This window comes from Nicotiana tabacum, chromosome 7 (genome assembly GCF_000715075.1).
Source record: "Nicotiana tabacum cultivar K326 chromosome 7, ASM71507v2, whole genome shotgun sequence".
In the NCBI taxonomy this organism is placed as follows: Eukaryota; Viridiplantae; Streptophyta; class Magnoliopsida; order Solanales; family Solanaceae; genus Nicotiana; species Nicotiana tabacum.
Window position 1 is genome coordinate 87,965,029 of NC_134086.1, and position 21,328 is coordinate 87,986,356.

General features: G+C 38.8%; 1 protein-coding gene across 8 annotated transcripts in view; it reads right to left on the reverse strand.

Moving 5' to 3' along the window:
* LOC107810320 (uncharacterized) overlaps positions 1-21,328 on the reverse strand; it is a 34,601-nt gene that overhangs the window by 9,831 nt on the left and 3,442 nt on the right. For 3 of the 8 annotated variants that reach the window (XM_075257360.1, XM_075257359.1, XM_075257356.1), the window contains exons 3-17: positions 20,916-21,053; positions 20,017-20,127; positions 19,724-19,774; positions 19,494-19,594; positions 13,749-13,842; positions 9,650-9,781; positions 9,169-9,432; positions 8,987-9,065; positions 7,983-8,071; positions 7,816-7,899; positions 7,394-7,468; positions 7,230-7,277; positions 6,942-7,037; positions 6,567-6,796; positions 76-3,545 (exon numbers count right to left, since the gene is read on the reverse strand). In XM_075257360.1, the coding sequence (XP_075113461.1) occupies positions 76-3,545; positions 6,567-6,796; positions 6,942-7,037; positions 7,230-7,277; positions 7,394-7,468; positions 7,816-7,899; positions 7,983-8,071; positions 8,987-9,065; positions 9,169-9,432; positions 9,650-9,781; positions 13,749-13,842; positions 19,494-19,594; positions 19,724-19,774; positions 20,017-20,127; positions 20,916-21,053 (5,062 nt within the window). Of the gene's footprint in view, positions 1-75; positions 3,546-6,566; positions 6,797-6,941; positions 7,038-7,229; positions 7,278-7,393; positions 7,469-7,815; positions 7,900-7,982; positions 8,072-8,986; positions 9,066-9,168; positions 9,433-9,649; positions 9,782-13,748; positions 13,846-19,493; positions 19,595-19,723; positions 19,775-20,016; positions 20,128-20,915; positions 21,054-21,328 lie in introns of all 8 variants that reach the window. The other 5 variants (XM_075257358.1, XM_075257357.1, XM_075257355.1 and 2 more) reach the window with 3 other exon arrangements.

Below are 21,328 nucleotides of genomic sequence, written 5' to 3' on the forward strand. Positions count from 1 at the left end.
AATAAGCGTGATACTGACCCACTTCAATCTTATATCTGCTTTTGGTTGTAATAGAAAAGTACAAGAAAACAATACCATTTCCTCCTAATGCAAAACTTTCAACACTGCTCCAAATATTTTCAGGAATCAGCGAAATATCTTCAACTGGAGAGTACAGGCAAGCACTGGCAAAAAGTAACATCGAGAGCTGTGCTAATGGGCCTTCACAGGTTGGTTGTGATAGTTTTGTCAAACACTGTAGAACTGTATCAGCTGCTGCAAGAAATGATTGCAAGTTGCGCCTTTCAGAGAATGGCACATAGTTCACAAGAAGTGCCATTGCATGGATTCTTAAACGCTGTGATGGGTCAGATGATGCCAGCAAAGCTACCTGATCCCACGATCCAGAAACAATAGCAGATATGATCGGCTCACATGCAGAAGACTCGCTTACTGATAAGGTTACTTTATCACGAATACTAGAACATAATAAAGCAGACCCAGAATGTCCATCTTGGCTTATGAGCTTCCCCAAGTGCTTAAGTGCAATAAATCGTTGTTCAGGCTCTGGATGGCAAAGCATGAAAGAGAACAGATCAATCAGAGAACCTTGACATTCATGGTAACTATGGATGCCTCTTTCAAATAGCATAGAAATCCACTGATCACTGTGAAGCCTCCAAGTAATACTTGGGGCACCATGCAAGAAATTTTTAACTGCAGAGCATACATTGCCAATTACACTATCCAAAGAAAAGTGTTGAGGAACAGCAAGTACCGAACCAAGGATCACAGAAGCGAGCTCCCACAAATGGTTCTCTTGAAGCACTAGAATCGTTTCTGCAAGTCCTTCAAGACTGATTTTCCAACAATAAGTGAAATCAGAAATAGATTCTGTCTTGAGCAGAATTCCCTCCTCACTGCCTTCAGAAACTGGAACTTTCTCAGCAACCAAAGTTAAGCATCTTGAGTACACAAAGCTTTCTGCAGAAACAAGGGCTAGACTCTTTGCCAATTTATGGTGAATCCTAAAGCATCGTTCAATATTTGAATTGAGCTTAGAAATGAGTGCCTCTAGGTCCTTTAAGACCATTCCAACTTCTACAGCTTTGAGCTGAGATTTTTTGTTCACAACAGCATTATCGTCCATGTTCGTTTCATTCATCTCAGTTGAACAGCAGCAGATATCCGAAAGAAAAGTTGAGTACTGTTCAGATCTATCATCACATGGTGCAGAAATATCCGTTTCAGACAACTGCGATATAGTGCAGGGAATGACACCCCAGGCTCTCAATGTCTCGAGGAGCAAAACTCTACAATTTCCTACAAGAGCCTGATATGCACAAAGATAATCATGAAATGAAGTTGTTGGCCCACAAGAAGCAAAATCAGCACAGGATATAGAAGACTGCAATAGTTCAACTTTGCGACGGAAGGATAGATCAGGAAACACTGATGCCAAAACAAAAATTGGCATTGCCCTGCATAGTCCATCCTCTCTTGGAGTGCTGTGGTTCTCATCTTTGATGATGTCAAAAAGTTCATCAAAGCATAATGCTTCTAAATTAAGACATGAATCATCACTCACTAAGTTTTCATTGGCAGCACATTTTCCCAAAGAATATGAGATAATTGGCTTTAACAATTGTAACACTGAGCGGAGAAATGACACATCACAATATGAAGACCGACACAAGGAAACAAGAACTTGCATCAAAGTCGGTACTTCTGGTACCACTGCTTCCATATGCTCAGCTACAATGGCTTCAAGCACATAAAAGACAATTGCTTTTGCATTCTTAGCAACAAAACCTTTTGCAAACCCACTAGACTTTCTACAAGAAAATTGGTTCTCTTCTTGAACAAAAGGCCATAAACAAAAATCAGAAAACCAACATAATAAATCAGGTACAATAGCAGGAGAAAGAGATCTTAATTGCAAAGCAACAGCCTCCAATATCGATTCCCCAAAAACTTCAAAGTCTTTTTGCAAACTGGGAAAAAACTGACGTATGTCGGGGTATATAACAGAAAAAGACTGATCTCCACTCTGTGGACTACAACTTTCAGCCCCTTTCCTGGAATTTGAATTGCTACCAGATTCTTCAATTTTCTTGTCATCTTTCTTCTCCAGGTAACCTATTACAGCAAGCTCATCAGAAAATATAGACAGAAGATACGTCAACTGTGGAAGATCTGAGATAAGGAAGAGTCTCTCCTTCTGATACTGTTTAGCATTACGAGATATTGCCATCCAGCCAAGAAATCGGGCAAGGGGAGAAGTTGAAGATGAGAATGCAGGTATTTTCTGCAGCCAAGCTGAAGCAGGAACTAGATTAGCAAACCGAAAACCACTCCTGTAGTTAATTGAAAGCTCGGACACTTCATCACAACCACTTGAAGCAATTATCAATCTTTGAAGAAGGATCCAGCGACGTCGAACTGCTTGCAGCTTCTGCTCATTCAACTGGCCAGTTCCTTCTTTTAATTGATAATAAAAAGATCTCAGCTGCTGGTTTAAGTGCTCCGCAGATTTTATTATAGTGTCAACAACAAGTTCAGGGGGACAGTTCAATCTAGTTCCAGAGTGCAATAGAAACAGCAGAATTTGCAGTAGTATCTCATGTGTCGGGTGCTCCTCCTTCTGCAGACAATGAATTAAAAAGTCGCATAAAAGTGCTTGGTTTTGACGAAGTAAGGTGATAGCATCTGCTGATTTTATATCTTGCTGAGACAATTCAAGTTTTTCGTCATTCCCTTCAACATAGGGAGTCGGATATTCCCCGTCCAAGTTCTGCTGATACTTCCTGTCAAGCTCGGCTGCTTCAAGAATTATTTCAAGAACAAATTTGTCCCTTTTCCTCTCAAGATCTGCTACAATTTTGAAGTCATTGTCCTCCTCAAAAAGATTTCGAAGAACAGAAACTTCATGATTTTTACTAGGCTTCTTAGTACTCAGTTTGTTCATAATAGATGAACTGTCCCGGGAAGACATCATAAAGAATGGATTAACATAGCATTCTGCTGCTAAAAGCAAAGCATCTATGGCAGCATCATGACCCTCGGGAGTGATCTCACACTGAGAATGCAAGTCCATAGCTAAACGCCTAAATTCGGAAGCTTTCATCTGACAATCTCGATAACTCACAAGCTGAAAGTAATCAGCATGCAGATTAGAATACTCAACAGTATAATCACTAGCAGATAGCGCACCATTGTCAAACTGATTGTTTGTAGCCTGTTCGTCAATGTGATTAACTTCCTTCTTGACATCAGAACTTAAGTCTGTGCACTTTTTCTCCAGGCTGCCAGAGACTAGTGAGATTCTATTGAGCTCTGGTGGAGCAAAGAGAAGGCTCACTTCCTCAGGCATGTCTGCTTGTGCAGTCATATCGGAATCAACTTTTGCGTCCGAATCATCATGACCGCCAGATCTGGAAGAAGCTCCACCACTGCAGGGTGAAACATTCAATAATTGTGGTCCTAGCAGCTCAGCACTAGGAGATTGGCGAAGGTCAACGTCAGAAGGAAGCTGCATGTGAGGTTCCAAAACTGAGAGAAGTACACTGCATATTCATTGATTCGACATATTCAGTCAAGTCAAGCAGCATTGTATATCTTGGGAAAGCTTATTATCATATGCACTAAAGCACTAGTTACCAGACAGACTTCAGGATACCAGATAACTCTTTCAATATGACACTTAAAAACTCTTTTGAACAAAGAATCAGCTCAATGAAATAGAACTATTTGGTTTACCGACTACGGCTAGCAAAACAGCCCAATCAGATCTTGCCACAACAATCATTCCCGTTAAAGTTATTTTACTTCTAACCTAACAAAGATTTTGCAGTTGTTTGTCTCTGAATGTAGCACAAAAATCCCTTTCCAAGATAATCAACAGTATACAGACTATGTCCAGGCTAGGCACATTGGCGCCAACATTACTTAAAAGTCTTTTTCGAATTATAATACTAAGAATAATAATAGTCATAGGACATAGAAAAGTAGCTCTTAATTGCTTATCCAATCCTTCTTTAGGAAAAAAAACTGACAAGGTGCTTAGCACCAATCCTATTTTCAATATAGAATAACATTTCCCTATAAGTACTAATACCTGCTTTAATCAAGTACTTCATACAGGAAATCTATCTTGCTGAGAGGAATACAAGGGGGAAAATGCCAAAGTAGATTGGCAGCAGAATTGAACAAGATGCAGGATATTTTCAGAAGAAACTGAAAACCTTCATTTCACAGTAAGATCATCTTTGACCATTTGAATATCTTCTATGCATAAGATTATAATATCAGGATACCATCCAGATTGATGACATCTTACTCTTTTACTGAGTATAGACTCCCCAAATGGCTTTTAACTTAAAGTTATTCCTTTCGTAAAACTAGCACCCCCTTTCAAGCACTACCTGATCTAGTCTCAGAAACTCGCTTAAAGAGGGTTTAAGCCCTGAAGCTAGGAGTGAAATAAGTTCTGCAAAATAGGTCGTACGTTTCGCTACAAGCGCTAATGCAAGCACTTCATCACCCATGGGCTCTGTCCTGAAGAGAGCAACACTGTCCAATAAATATTTCACCTAATTATAACATTGTCTGTTCATTTGTCTGCATCATTCTGGCTTGGGTTTATAGTTATTATTATTAACTACATATATATTTTTTATCTCTCCCTTCAGTTACGCCTTTCTTCATTGAAGCCCGGGCTTTTATTTGCTTTTCGCCTTTGATAACATTAGTTCAATTAAGAAGTGCAATAAGCACTCCAGAAGGGAAAAACACTAGCTTTCAAATTACATAACACCTCGAAAATGAAGCACCAGTTTTATTATTTTGCCACAGCCAATGTAAAGGAAGTTATGATGGAAAAGGCTACAGTCAAATTTTTCTTTCTTTGGGTTGGACTGTTTCTCAAGTATATAGATAGGCAGCTCAATTGACCATATTGCAATTTCACAACTTCCAAAAAGTAGAGCAACATATACAACAGGATACAAAAGCAATTAATGGCACTGTTACTTAAACCTAATGATCCAAGCTCCAAAAAGAAAAAAATTGTAACAGCCCAGCCCGCTAGTGATATTGTCCGCTTTGGGCCTAGGCCCTCACGGGTTTAAAACGCGTCCCTAGGGTCTAAGGCTTGTTATCTTATATACCCAGCATCCCTCTTGTGTTTTGCTGATGTGGGACTCTGTCTAAAGTCTAGAGTGTTACATACACCCCCTCTTATGGACTCAGCGTCCTCGCTGAGGTTTGCCCCACCGCATGAGATTCGCCTAGACTCAGCACTGAGGTTCCCCGCCTAATCGGGATTTGCCTAAACTCAGTTGAACTCTGACCCACCATCCGCAAGGCTGACACAAGAGTGGCTCTGATACCATTTGTAACAGCCCAGCCCGCTAGTGATATTGACCGCTTTGGGCCTAGGCCCTCACGGATTTAAAACGCGTCACTAGGTTCTAAGCTTGTTAACTTATATACCCAGCATCCCTCTTGTGTTTTGCCGATGTGGGACTCTGTCTATAGTCTGGGGTGTTACAGCCCAGCCTGCTAGTGATATTGTCCGCTCTGGGCCTAGGCCCTCACGGGTTTAAAACGCGTCACTAGGGTCTAAGGCTTGTTAACTTATATACCCAGCATCTCTCTTGTGTTTTGCCGATGTGGGACTCTGTCTATAGTCTGGGTTGTTACATACACCCCCTCTTATGGACTCAGCGTCCTCGCTGAGGTTTGCCCCACCGCATGGGATTTGCCTAGACTCAGCACTGAGGTTTGCCCCACCTAACCGGGATTTGTCTAAACTCGGTTGAACTCTGACCCACCATCGGTAAGGCTAACACAAGAGTGGCTCTACTACCATCTATAACAGCCCAGCCCGCTAGTGATATTGTCCGCTCTGGGCCTAGGCCCTCAAGGGTTTAAAACTCGTCACTAGGGTCTAAGGCTTGTTAACTTATATACCCAGCATCCCTCTTGTGTTTTGCCGATGTGGGACTCTGTCTATAGTCTGGGGTATTACAAAAATGTATTTGAATTATGCTAAAAATCAGTCTTAAAATCAAACCGCATTGAATCAAGAGGGTCTAAGTTCTTTAATTTCGAAATAGGACATAGAGCCTATTTGGCTTAGCTGATTTAGAATAGCTGATATGCATTAGGTGCTGAAAAGCACTTTTAAGTGCTGAAGCTGATTTAAAAAATAAGCAGTTACGTGTTTGGATAAATGAGCTGAAATTAATAACAAGTAGCTGAAGAACTGGGTATACAAAGAGTTTTGTTTTAAAAAGAAGTATTTTAGGGATAGAATAGTAAATATTTTGGTCAAACTTAAAGTGCTTATAAGCTGAAATTTGATAAGTTGGGGGAGACCAACTTATGGCTTTTGGCTTATTTTTGGCTTATAAGCACTTAACTTATAAGCACTTTTAATTTTACCAAACACGTAGATAAGCCAAAAAGTGCTTATAAATCAGTTTGACCAGCTTATAAGCTTAGCCAAACACCCTCATAGACTGAAGTTGCTCCCATGAATAAAACTCAATGCTTTAAGAAAGACTTAATTATCCTTCTATTACCTTGGAGCAACTGATCTGCGCCTCCACTCAGCTTCCAGAGAAGGAAGGACAGCAGACTTCTGTACAGCTATGCGAATCACATTTAATGCGATAGCACAATTTTTCTCTTGCTTTTCAAGGAAAACTGAAGAAACGTTCCCAAAGGCTATAATGCTCTGTACAGGGGTTATTGCAGGATCAAGGTAGGGTTCTAGCATCTCAACAAGAAAAAGCATTTGGTGCTTGGCATCCTGAAACAATAAAATTCCCAAATTTAAAAGCTTAAAGGAGTCAAATCGAACAGCTAAAACTTTACTGTGATTCTTCACATAAACTAAAGAGCAATTGTATGATTCCCTGAATAATAGTTGACAAAAGTTTTAGTCAAAAGATTACCTTATATTTGACCAAAATATCATCCATAACCCCAGATAAAGCTAAGACAATATATTTAAGGGCTGCACGTGCACGAGCAAATGAGTGGCGAGCACACTGATATACATTTTAGACAAAGGTAAGTATCGATAATAAAAGAGTACATAACGAAAATAGGCTCTCAACAACAATAATATGGTCATATAATGGTAACAGTTAGAAATGATCTTCGCTAAAGATCCCATTTTTACAGCAATAGGAAAAGATAAAACCAAATCATGACCTGGAGACTTATCACAAAAGACACACCTGGATTACAGGTAAAAGGTCCTCCAAAAGATCAAGTGCTAAGTCAATCTGTAATAAAAGCAATCCTAGAATTTTAGAAGATTCTCACAAGCAAGATTGCAAGGGAAAACCTACATTCTACTAGAGTCTACACAGCAGAGACTAAGGCGAGATATTTGAATAACCTTTGCTATTACTTGAGGCATCCATGGAGCTAAGACACCAGAGCAAAGATCAATGAGCACACATGCAGCCCTCCCCTGTCAGTACGTGTCAAATAGATTTTCAGTAAAGAGAACCAACTTCAGAAAAAGAAAGGACAGAATTAGATACTGATGTAAAATATTATTTCAATTCATTCGTAACATCGTCTGTTGTATGCCTTCTTTCCTAGCTCTGTATATAATTACGTAATTGCATAGGAACCACGTTGAGAACGTTAGAATTAACCAAACAGCAGAGCAAATAAACTTGGTTGATCTTGCCAGATAAATATCCAATGGATAATCAAGCAAAGGCAGAGAAAGACAAATGAAAAATGTTCCGCATTAACCAAAGTGCAGATGTGTTGACAGAAGGGAACCTAAAAGGAAGTGAGAGAACCTACATTTGATGGTGAAAATGATGATAGGTAACCTGCACAAGCACGAAGCAGAGGACGATAAACTGATGAAGATGAAGTTCCAACAATCTGCACAATAGCAACAGTAATTACACTGCGATCCTAGATTAAAGAACAACCAAATGAAGTTTATGACAACATCATGGAACAACCTGGGACAGGGCTTTCTGTACAAAAGGTTGCTTCCACAGAGATAAATCTTCATCAATTGGGTCACTACTGTTGATGCTAGGGCGAAGTGCTACGTGTCACAAAAAAACAAGAGAGAATAAGAGAAGGGAAAAGAATTAAAAGATAACTTGATGATAATGGAATAATTGGGTAAAATTCACATACTATATCTGACCAATGAGAGACTGACTCAAAAGTACCTATCACTAGAATTTCAACAGAAAAGTTGCTGTTGGAACATTAGTCAGAAGAATGATCAGAATGCAGGCCAAAAGACGGTACTGCCAACAGTCACAAAACAAGACACAGCGTTGCCAAAACGGTCACAGAAAGAGGAGCAGTTATGCGGAACAATCACCAAAAGGAGACTCAGTGCCGTCGTCAAAAATCACGGGAAAGAGGATTTGTGCCACCAGAGCAATTACCAAAAGCAAGAGTAAAAAAATCCAAAGTCGGCCATACAGTATAAGTTTGTTTACTGGTAGAAGGAAGCCACTTAAATCTCTACCAAGATTGTAGAGACTCTAATACCAAGTGAAAAAAAATAAAGAGAAGGACAAAGAATGAATGGAGAAGATGCTGACAATGGAATACAAGAGATATAAATTCAAAGCCTTAAGATACAATACATCTATATTTAGCTGACAAGGGACTACTTTAACATTAACGCTGGCATTCTAACTGCTAATACTTACATGCCTAGTAATAAGGATGATGAATGCCCGGTATTTACTAAAATACTCAAAAAGGGTTAACATTCAATGGTGAAGCCATCTAACTTAGAAAACACTTCTGACAGAGAGGAAAAAGAACTTTCCACAAAACCCTAAGGTCTCATGTTAATATGCACTTGTAGCATAAAGCATGTCAGTTTATTTTATAATGAGAAAGGAAAAAAGATAACCATTTTTGAGTGAATATTAAATCAAGGACGCAGACTATCAAGCTATGATCGAGTAATTATGGAACCGCAAAAGCGATATACCTGGTAGCAATGCTTGAACTAGGGGCAATGCCAACCAAAAATCAGAAGTGTTTTCTGCCAACTTGCTGCAGAGCAGAGGCTGTTAAAAATGAAATGTTGAATGTCAAACGAAGCAACATGTATAAGTACATATATGAACTACGATGGTTTATCCGTAGCAGACAGCTTTGGTTGTGATTGACCTGGGATACACAAGCATACAGAACATGTAAAATCCCTTCCTCCACTAGCCCAATATCTAAAACGTTAGTGAACTTGGAGTCCCACTGATATTCTGGTATCTGAAATTCATCTCCAAACAAATCTGAGTAATCAGCAAAAGAAGCAGGGGTGCAAGGCTCAGATTGTGATCCTTCATCAGGCACTGAAGTTGTAATTTCACTACATGAAAGTGAAGCTTCAGGTGCTTTAATAGGATCCAGAAACTTTAACAGAATCCCAGAGGCCTAGATAAAAGATAAGAATAGAAATTAGTGTAAAAGTAAAGGGTACTTGTAGAAACTTCAAAGCATGCAGTTCTGAACTATCAATATTTTGGAAACAACAGATGGAAGAGACACAAGGAAATATTTGCATCTAGCTGAATCTTGATTTATTTTCTTTCTGCTATGTCTTCTAACTACTCAGAGGGAAAAAATAATAGGGAGAAAGAGAGTGTATTACCACTCTGCAAATATTTCCCAGGTTAGAATCCTTGTAAGCTTTCCTCAGTAAAATAAAGATTGCATCTGGACGAAAAGCTAAGTAACAAGATGTGGGAAAATTCAAGGATGACATGTTGCGTGATCTCCTCGGCTGCCACAACAACATATACAATTAGCCAGCAGCCATGCCATATAAGTAAGCAATGTAAACCCTTAGCAACAACTGTGCCTAAATCCTTCTGCATGTCACCAACATGGCAGTAAACCCTTGATATCTTTCCACGATGACCCAAAAACAGTAATAGATGAAACAATAGAGCACATTTAGAGACCCTCATCAGCACAAGAAACATGTAACCAGATCTATCAAATATAAAACATAATATAAGTTCCTAAGCTGAGCCTGCAGAATTACAAAGGCTGGCAAAGTTCTTTATTAAATAGAGGTTAAAAGGATTAGAAATAAAATAAAAATGACTCAAAAAAAAAAAGAATAAAGAATGAGACTTACCCAAGATAACATAAAGTGGCAACCCCGTGTGCATCAAGTATTGAGCCAGAAAGTGGATACATAAATATAAAGGGAAACTCCCGAACCGATGCAATAAGTCTACGTTAGGTCAAACTCCCCCCTCCCACTCTTATAAGAGGCATTTACATGTACAGGAAATAAACATTACAAGGATATAAGGGCAATCAATACAGCACACACATATACACTTGGACAGGACTGTGAATCATGTCAGAATTTGGAAGCCAGCCAAATCTCTTCTGCCTTTCTACACAACTGCCAATGACAATGAAGGCTAGCTAAGCAATCCACTCAGCAGAGAAGTGTTTTGGCAAATGAGAAGGAACACATGAAAAATCTCTATTTTACTTTTTGCTATGAAGGTAATAAGCTACAATAAACACATGCTAAATTAAGAGGATGTGGTCCATTCATGTGTACAATGGGATGTCCCAAGAATCCAATGTCTCTAAGAACTGCCCTGCTTTTTCCCTGCCTAATTCCCACCTCTACGAGTAGACTTCGCCATTTAGGAGTGAGTAAGACTTTTAGACTTCTAAGGCAGATTAGCCTCTCTTGTATTTCATCTTTTCTCTTCATCTCTTCAAACCTTATCCAATTTTCTTATGTTATCTTGTTTCTTTATATGTGAAGTAATCACATGCTCAAATTAAGAGTACAGAGGAGGACAGGATCTAAACAAAAAAAAAGCCTAAACAGGAAATGCATGACAGTTGCTTTGAGGTCTATCAACGTTATAGAATAAGCAGTCATTTTGCCTTACACCAATGCAATGACGAGGAACCAATCTTTTGACAAACTTAAGTTGGAAACATGCTTTTGCTCAGGAGTCTTTGACATTGCACTCAAGCCATATACGCTACATAAAAAATTGCACAATTTTGTTAGAAATGGACCTTGAAGCAGGTATGTTGACTACATCCTATACAATAACCCTCAGGGATGGCTCTGGCTCTAATATATATGCCAGAAAATGAACTTTGGACTTCAAAAGCTAGCTCATTAAGTGAGGATTGTCCAAGAACATATAAAGAGACTACAGCTGTAACCTCAACCAATGTAGCACTCTGACCCCGGCATGCCCAAAGCAAGACATTTGGAGCGTAAATAACTATTGAAGAGGCCAATATAGGACTAACCCAATATCAGGGATGGATTTAGCTTCAGCCCTAATACCCTGTTAAGAAATGGACCTTAAACCTAACTCAATCCAAAAACTAGCTCAATTGGTAAGATTTTCCAAGGTCAGATAAGGAGCTACGACCTGCACACTTAACTAGTGTGGGATTTTAATACATCCCCCATACTTAGAACTAGACATTTAGATCATATAAAATAAAATAAAAAGGACTCAACCAAACTTCTTTGTTTTTTTTATAAGGTAAATTGTATTAATCAAAAGGGAGAAAAAACTCCCGTATACAAGAAGTATACCAAAAAGTAGAGAATTTACATCAAAACATGATTCTCTACAAAAGACGCGCAATCTTCTATACAAGTAGGGGCTATATGAGTGCACCAAAAAGCGATCAAAGATTAAAAAAACTATTCTTAAGATGTGAAAAAGGAGACTCAATCCCCTCAAAAGATCTCCCATTTTTTTTTATTTTTTTTTTTTTGATAAGATAATGGATTTCATATAAGGCATCAAGAAGATGCAAAATGTACAGTGCAGTAAAAACATTGTTAGCTCTATTACAAAAGGCCTAGTCTAAAGTTAAGGAGCTAATAAACTCCAAAAAAGCTTCTGGGGAATTTACAGGTGAAAGGTTAATCCAGCTACATAAACTTGCTAAACATCTAGCCTTAAGTATGTAATTTGGAGTAGAAATGCCCTCAAAACATCTTGTGTTTCTCTCACTCCATATACAAAAGATCTCCTATTTCTCTCCCCCCAAACTATCCACATGAGAGCTAACAAGGCGAACGTCCACGCCTTTTGTTTTCTTCTTCTACGGAAACCGGCCCAGCTATATAACATTTCCTTTACAGTGTTTGGCATCAATCATTGAACACCAAAAAGATTCAGGATTGCCCTCCAAAAACCCAAAGACACAGGGCAATGCAACAAAAGATGATCAACTTCTTCCCCTGAGCTTTTACACATATAGCACCAACTAACAAGTGTAATTCCTCTCTTTCACATATTTTCAACAGTCAAGATCACTCCCTTCGCCGCTAGCCATGCAAAAAAGCACACCTTCGTGGGCGCCTTAGGAATCCAGATCGAGGAGTGTGGAAAAGTGGCCTCCTGTCTCACCAACATACTCTGGTAAAAGGACTTTACGGTGAACAAACCATCGCCACGCAACCCCATCTCCAAGAATCACAAGATGGTTGGGGCCTGTCTTGCCCATATAGCAGTGCCAACAAATTTTGGAGCTCTGCAATCTCCCAATCTTGCATGTTCCTTCTAAATGAGAGGTCACATACTACCCTCCCTTCATGCTCCTTGCGAATCTGTTGGACCATCAATTCCTTTTGGTTTGGAACTTTGAAGACGTGGGGAAAGAGACCCTCAGAGTATCCTCTCCACACCACCTGTGATTCCAAAAGCAGATTCTACTTCCATCTCCCACCCTGTAAGTGATGTTGCCATTGAAGGCTTCCCAATTCTTCATGATGCTCCTCCACATTCCACACCCGAAAGGTGTTGTGATTGCCTTGGTCCTCCAATTCCCTCCCATGGAATCGTACTTTTCTACTATGACCTCCCTCCATAGAGCATGCTCTTCTACCCCGAATCTCTCCAGCCACTTCCCCAACAAAGCTCTGTTATATACCTAAGATCTTTTACTCCAAGTCCACCCCACTTCTTTGGGGAAGTGAGTGTCTGCCAATTCACTAGATGAAACTTTCTAGTTCCATCGGCCGCATTCCAAAGAAAATTCCTTTGAAGCCGTTCCAGTTTATTTGTGATGCTCACAGGAGCTTGCAACAGGGACAAGTAATAGGTGGGCATACTCGATAAAGTGCTTTTAATAAGCACTTCCTTACCGCCTTTTGACAACTACCGTTTGTGTCAGCCTGCTAATCTTTTTTCAACCCTTCTTGTTAATATATGCTTCTCCCATAATTGCGATTAACCTCCTCCATGGTTCCTCCGCAAACATATGATGGAATGTGCATGACTCATAGCTGATATTATTCCGTTTTAACTTTTTTGTTTTCCATTTTTCTCTCTTTTTTTTTTGATTCAATAAGTTTACATATATAACTACCTAATCAATAATAGTATGTGATAGTATAGATGAGGCAGAGTTCATTAAAACAACTATATGAAGATGCTTCTTTTTGCCTAATGTGATTAATGGGAATTGGTCCATCATACGTTCAACTTGTTAAAGTAAAGGTCAGTCCTGTTTTCTCACTCTATATAAAACTAGGCTAGACACTAACAATCAGGGTAGTTTGAATGAAGCAACAGATCATCTGTGGCCTAAATAACACTTTTCTGTCAAGAGTACAAGAAGGGAAACTACTACTTCTAGTTTTCCTTTGAGAGGAGACAGCTACTTACTTGTTATGAGGTAAATTTCACAAACTGAATGCCAAGAAAAGCAGAGGAGCGGTACCCTATGCATACCTCAAAATTCGAGGATACAGTCAAAGCTATGGCAGATTGACTGTTCCTCAAAGCTTCAGATTCTGAAATACTGCCTACCGACCTTGCCATTTCCCTGCTTTAGCATAGAAAATAACAGTGAACAAACAAATTCTAACCTCAAGGAATGAAACTTGTACACTATTTTTTTTTTTTTTGATAATGATGAAGCTTGTACAATATTCATATCTAGTATTAGAGAAATAAATATTCTTTCACTGAAATCAAGGTTGGGAACCATCTCAAAGAGGCTCAATAATAAAATTACCAATAGCCAATGATACCCGAAAGATGTGGACAATTCACAAGAAGAGAATTTTACCCAAATGAATAGGAAATCCCCTTTCAATAATTAGTAGAAGCAATATCGCAGCAAACACAGGGTTCATACAAAAAGTTAACTTTATATATCAGTAGAAGGGCTATTCAAGGTTAAGGTTTCATTCATCTGCTTCTGAATGTAAATCATCTCATATAATATACATAGCTAGCATAATTATAGGGATTCACAGCAGATTTATAGGATTTCCTTTTTGATTCTTTCCATAGTTAAGGCTCTATGTACTTGTATATATACTTGTTACTTCTTGAATACAACATAAGAGAGATTTCTCTATTGTCTTTGTACTTTACATGGTATCAGAGCAGGTCTATTGCTCGCCGGAGTTAGGTTGAATCCGCTACCGAAAATTCCTTGGCCGGAAGCTAATCTGAGGTCTTTTTGACATTTCCAGTTGACTTGTGGTAGTTCTCTGATCATAGAACCACATTTTGGCAAAGAATAACCTCAGACCAGATCTTATTCTCACTTTGTTTGGTCAGGTTTGAGTTTGGTTTATTGGTTATTTGATTTCTTTAATTCTGTGGTATTTTTCTTGGAGGCTGCCTCTGTGAGAAGCTTGCATCTTTATTTTTGACTCACTGTGGTGATCAATTAGTGACTTAATATTGTCTGTTGGGTCTTTCCTTATCAAAAACTTTGTTGGTCTCTGATTTTGTTTGAGTTGGGGACAAATTCGTTTGGTTCTCTAATTTAGTTGAGTGGATTATTAAAGTTGAATCTTATTCAATAGATTGTTGATTTCGTATCTACCAGGATCTATTTGAGTATCTTTTAGCTTCGGGGACCTCTATTAGTTTAATCAGTTTGTTATTGAAAGGGAAAAAAATGATGGTAAAGAATAATAATGCAACAACTACTAGTCCAACAATCTTGGTTTCGGATGAGTTTCTAAAATTCCTTCAATATCATAATTCAGTTAAGGAATCTTCTACAGTTACTACCTTTGTTGGGTCAGATAAAACATGTCTTATCACCTCTTCCAATAAATGGGTAATCGATTCTGGTGCTACAAATCACATGACAGGTAATCCAAATATTTTTTCTAGCTTTCGCTCACATAAAGCACCCTCTCCGGTTATTGTAGCTGATGGATCAACTTGTAGCAGTGTTGGATCTGGACTGTTAAACCAACTTCCTCTATTACCTTGTCATATGTATTAAGTCTACCAAACTTGGCCTTCAACTTGATTTCTGTTAGTAAAATTACCAAAGACCTTAATTGTTGTGTTGCATTCTTTCCCGATCATTGTTTGTTTTTAGATCTTAAGACGATGCAGGTTATTGGTAAAGGATATATATCTGGTGATCTCTACATTCTTGATGAATGGGAGCCACGATCTGTAGCATGCTCTAGTATCGTGTCTCCTTTTGAAGCACATTGTCGACTTGGACATCCCTCTTTGCCTTTGTTAAAGAAGCTCTGTCCTCAGTTTCAGAATATTTCATCATTGGATTGTGAGTCATGTCGATTTGCAAAACACCATCGCATCTCGTTAAGTCCAAGGGTTAATAAGCGAGCTGAGTCAGTTTTTGAGTTAGTCCATTCTGATGTTTGGGTACCATGTTCGGTTGTTTCTAAAACTGGGCATAAGTATTTTGTCACTTTTATAGATGATTTTTCTCGAATGACTTGGATTTACTTTATGAAGAGTCGCTCTGAAGTGTTTACTCATTTTTCTGCCTTTTGTGCTGAAGTCAAAACTCAATTCAATGCTTCAGTACGTACTCTAAGGAGTGATAACGCTAAAGAATACATGTCAAAGTTATTTCAGTCCTACATGAGACAACATGGTATATTACATCAGTCTTCATGTGTTGATACACCCTCTCAAAATGGAGTTGCTGGGAGGAAGAATAGGCATCTACTTGAGACAGCTCAAGCACTTTTGTTCCAAATGAAGGTTCCTAAACAGTTCTGGGCTGATGCGGTTTCTACGGCTTGTTTTCTGATTAATCGCATGTCATCTAGTGTATTCGATGGTAATGTGCCTTATAGTGTTCTTTTTCCGAACAAGTCATTATTTCCGGTGGAACCTAAGGTGTTTGTAAGCACATGTTATGTTCGAGATGTTCGACCATCTCTTACCAAGTTGGATCCCAAGGTTGTGAAGTGTGTTTTTCTAGGCTATTCTCGCCTTCAGAAAGGGTATCGATGTTATTCTACTGAGCTTGGCAAATATATAGTGTCAACTGATGTGGTATTTTCAGAGACCACCATTCTTCTATGCACCTCCCATATCTACAAGCCAGGGCGAGGAAGATCAGTGGCTAGCATATCAGGTTACCCGTACTTTGATCTGCCAACAGGGTTATCTCTTATATGAAGGCTCGGCGTATGGTCGAGAGGGGGTGGTTGGCTTATTTGGCTTATGTTCGTGATTCTAGTGCTGAGGTTCCTTCTATGGATTCTGTGGCAGTGATCCGGGATTTTCCAGAGGTGTTTCCCACAGACCTGTCGGGGATGCCACCCGATAGGGATATTGACTTTTGCATTGATTTGGCTCCGGGCACCCAGCCCATTTCTATCCCGTTGTATCGCATGGCCCCGCCAGAGTTGAAAGAATTGAAGGATCAGTTGCAGGATTTGCTTGATAAGGATTTTATTAGACCTTGTGTTTCGCCCTGGGGTGGCTAGTGTTGTTTGTTAAGAAGAAGGATAGAACAATCAGATGATACTCTTTGATCTCCAAGTTCTTCTATTGAGCACCAATCGACTATTATGCCTTCAGTACCTACTCCAGCAAGACCTCCAATTGTTCAAGTTTATTCACGGAGGCGAGAGACAAATGATGCATGTCCCGCACCAGTTCCTGCATCATCTGATTCTCCTTTGCTTAATCCTCCAAATAACCTTGATCTTCTTATTGCGCTTCGCAAAGGTACACGTACTTGCAAATCGACATATTCTGTTGCTAACTTTGTTTCCTATGACCACTTATCCTCTACGTCTAGATCTATGATTGCTTCTCTAGACTCCATCTCTGTACCCTAAACAGTGAAGGAGGCTTTGAATCATCCAGGAGGTCTGATGCAATGCTTGAGAAAATACGTGCTTTAGAGGACAACCACACATGGGATTTGGTAGATTTACCAAAGGGAAAGAAACTAGTGGGATGCAAATGGGTCTTTACTGTTAAAGTTAATCCAGATGGTTCTGTGGCAAGACTTAAGGCCAGACTTGTGGCGAAAGGGTATGCTCAGACTTATGGGGTGGATTATTCTGACACCTTCTCCCCGGTTGCCAAACTCACTTCTGTCCGCTTATTTATTTCTCTAGCTGCGTCCGAGAATTGGCCTTTACATCAGTTGGATATCAAGAATGCATTCCTTCATGGTGATCTTCAGGAGGAAGTGTATATGGAGCAACCACCCGGTTTTGTTGCTCAAGAGGAGTATGGGAAAGTCTGTCATTTGAAGAAGTCCTTGTATGGCTTAAAGCAGAGTCCACGTGCTTGGTTTGGCAAGTTCAGTGAGGTAGTTCAGGAGTTTGGGTTGAAAATGAGTAAGTGCGATCACTCAGTCTTCTATCGGAAATCAGTAGTTGGCACTATTCTCCTTGTTGTATATGTTGATGATATTATTATCACAGGAAGTGACTATGCTGGGATTTCTTCCCTCAAGTCTTTTCTGCATACTAGGTTTCATACAAAAGACTTGGGCCACTTGAAATACTTTTTGGGAGTAGAAGTAAATAGAAGCAAGAAGGGAATTCTTTTGTCTCAGAGAAAGTACATTCTTGACTTACTTGCAGAAACTGGAAAGTTGGCAGCTAAACCTTGCAGTACTCCAATGGTTCCTAATGTGCATCTTATGAAAGATGATGGTGATCCTTTTAACGATCCAGAGAGATACAGGAGGTTAGTTGGGAAATTAAACTACCTTACTGTGACTCGTCCAGATATTGCTTTTGCGGTAAGTGTTGTTAGCCAGTTCATGTTTGCACCAACGGTCAAACATTGGGCAGCTTTGGAACAGATTTTGTGTTACTTGAAAGGAGCTCCTGGATTTGGCATATTATATAGCAATCACAATCATAGTCGTATTGAGTGTTTTGCAGATACTGACTGGGCTGGATCGAAAATTGATAGAAGATCTACTACAGGTTATTTTGTCTTTGTTGGAGGAAACTTGGTATCATGGAGGAGTAAGAAGCAAAGTGTTGTATCTCGATCTAGTGCAGAATCCGAATATAGAGCTATGTCACAATCTACATGTGAGATTATGTGGATACATCATACATCATCTGTTGACTAAAATTGGGTTAGAGCATCCAATACCAGCAAAACTCTTGTGTGACAATCAAGTTGCCCTCCATATTGCGTCAAATACGGTGTATCATGAAAGAACTAAGCATATTGAGGTTGACTGCCATTTTATTCGTGAGAAGATTCAGGAGAACTTGATCTCCACTGGCTACGTGAAGACAGGAGAGCAACCGGCTGATTTGTTCACAAAGGCGTTGAATGGAATTCGAGTTGATTACCTTTGTAACAAGCTGGGCATGATCAATATCTATGCTCCAGCTTGAGGGGGAGTGTTAGATAATGAATGTAGACATAATCTTATGTAATATACATAGCTAGCATAATTATAGGATTCACGGCAGATTTATAGGATTTCCTTTTTGATTCTTTCCATAGTTAAGGCTCTATGTACTTGTATATATACTTATTACTTCTTGAATACAACATAAGAGAGATTTCTCTATTGTCTTTGTACTTTACAAAGGTTAAGGCTTCATTCACCTGCTTCTCCCACAAACTGGACTTTTTTGTCCGTTTTAATCTCCATTTTTTAGACACACTTATATCTGCTTATGAAAGAAAATATTCTGAACTTTATAAAAGATCAAGCAACCTGTTAAACCTCTAGCCTTTTCTTTCCCCTAAAAAATATATTTCACCAGCCTGGGCAAGAACTTGTCACCACGGTATCAATACAATTCCAGAATGTCCAGCATCACCACACTTTTCCTTTCTATTAGCCAAGGCAACACCATCATCATTACAACTGAGCTTAACAGTAACTTTGTAACAAGAATACCTCAAAACAATAATAGTTCCTGTATCACTGAGTAATAAATTTTTGAGCTGAAAAAAAGTAATGATAATTTAGTTGACCATTAAATTAGATATCTGGTTTCTTATTATATTAATGAGTTCTTCAATGCTAGGAATGAAATCTTAACCAATGAATGCTCTCAATCAAATCAAACATCCCCAACCAAGAGAAGGAAATCTTTTAAGGGAAAAAAATAAAACTCAATTGTCACTGTGCACGAGATAGCTAATACATCAGGTAATACCTTCGATAAAATCCAATACAGACCAATTCTTGAAGAGCTATTAGAGAAATACCTTGTACAAGAAATAAGGGATACCAACCTTTCCTTTACAATTCGAAGAATTGGGTAGAGGGGACCAGCAAGCATTGCAAGAAAACGCGTTGCATATTCTGAAGCTTCTGAAAAGCTGTTAAGATCAGCCTGCACGGATATAACAGAATTCTCAACAGAACCACGTAATCCACCAAAACTATGCTACCAGCTTGCCACGTTTCATATTTCGGAATAATAAAGATACTCCTATTTATATACTTGAGATTAAAGAAGTACCTCTAGTTGGGGAAGGAATACTCCCAGCCGGTTTGTGATATCTTGAAGCAACTATAAAATCAAAGGTTAGATAGAAGGAGCTGAAATAGTTAAAAACATGCTAGCATACATCAAAAACAAGTAACATGTCAATGCTTAGCAATCAAAGCATTTCTATCCATAACAAAAAGGATAAGACTTAAGGAATGATGTGCCACCACATAAATTGATCTGACCATGGCAACCAGCAATGCTCACATGCGCATCTTACAACTATTATGTGCAAGAAAAGTAGCACTAGCAGTATCTTATACCTGAAGATGCATATCATTATCATCCTGCTTGCTTGATATTATGTGGGGTAGCAAGTAGTTGAAGATCGGTTGAAACTCCGGTTCAAGACCAGTAACCGTAATACCAATCAACTGCACAGCAGAAGAGAAGAAATCAGTAAGTGACAAAATTAGAGCCCCGAACTTAATCAGTGCCACCAGTAACAGCAAGCAACCGACAAGTTAGAAAAAGATGAAGAAAGTAAAAGTCAAGCCCAGCCCTTCACAACAATATCTTTTCTAATTGGTAGCTGTTCGCAACAATATCTTTGTTTTCAATTTCACTTTTTGTGTCATCTAAGGTAAAAATTAGACTAGATTATAAAAGTGAAATTTCTCGTTTTATAGAAGCTATTAACGTGATCTAGCCCAAGTTGTCTTTCTTTCTATTTCCTAGTGAGATTCCCTTTTTCTCTTTTTCGTTTCGCTATAAAAATGACAAACTTCTCCACGAAGAGAAGAACTATATTGAAGACTTGGAGCAATTTGAAATCAAAAACAAACCCAAAAATGTTTCCCATACACAGCTGAAGCATGGTTTGGCACAAATAATGTATGCTTGTACTAAATAAAAAACAAAGCCAATAATGTTTTCCAGACACTGCTGAAGCATGGTTAAGCAAAGATAATCTACGAGAGACATATGAGAAATAAGAAGATTAGTTGATGACTTGATGCTTTATTTAGTACAAGCATACTTCATTTGTGCCAAACCCAATATAGTATCTAACTTAGGAAGTTAACCCTTCTAAATATTCAATGGAACATGAAAACAATCTAACATGATTCCTCAAACTAAAGATGGGAAAACCAATTTGAAATTGCTTATTCTGAAAACTTAAAGTAAATATAGTCATTGTATGATACCGAAAGTAATGCACCTGAACAAAGAAAATTGCTATAGGGCTCCCACGCAAGCAAGATATCCGAACATAATGGCATGGAGTATAATTCATAGGGTACATCATGTCCCGTCGAGGGGCTTCACAGCGTGGGCGAACTTTTGGAAATGTCTCTGGCTATGAAGAAATCACAAAAAGATAATCAAGAAAACAGGCACAGGTAATTGCGTCAGGGAGAATTCTTATGAGAAATATCTAAAGTTTCACAGCCATTGAAGTACAACGCTGCTCGAGAACAAATAGGCTATTAATAATCAGCAAATAAAGAAAGGATAATAACATTTATGAGAACTTGACAAAAATTATCCAACAATGAGTAGAAAATCTTGCATTATAAAATAATAAAATAGCAATAAGCGGAGACATAATTACTGCATTCTCCACAAATCTCA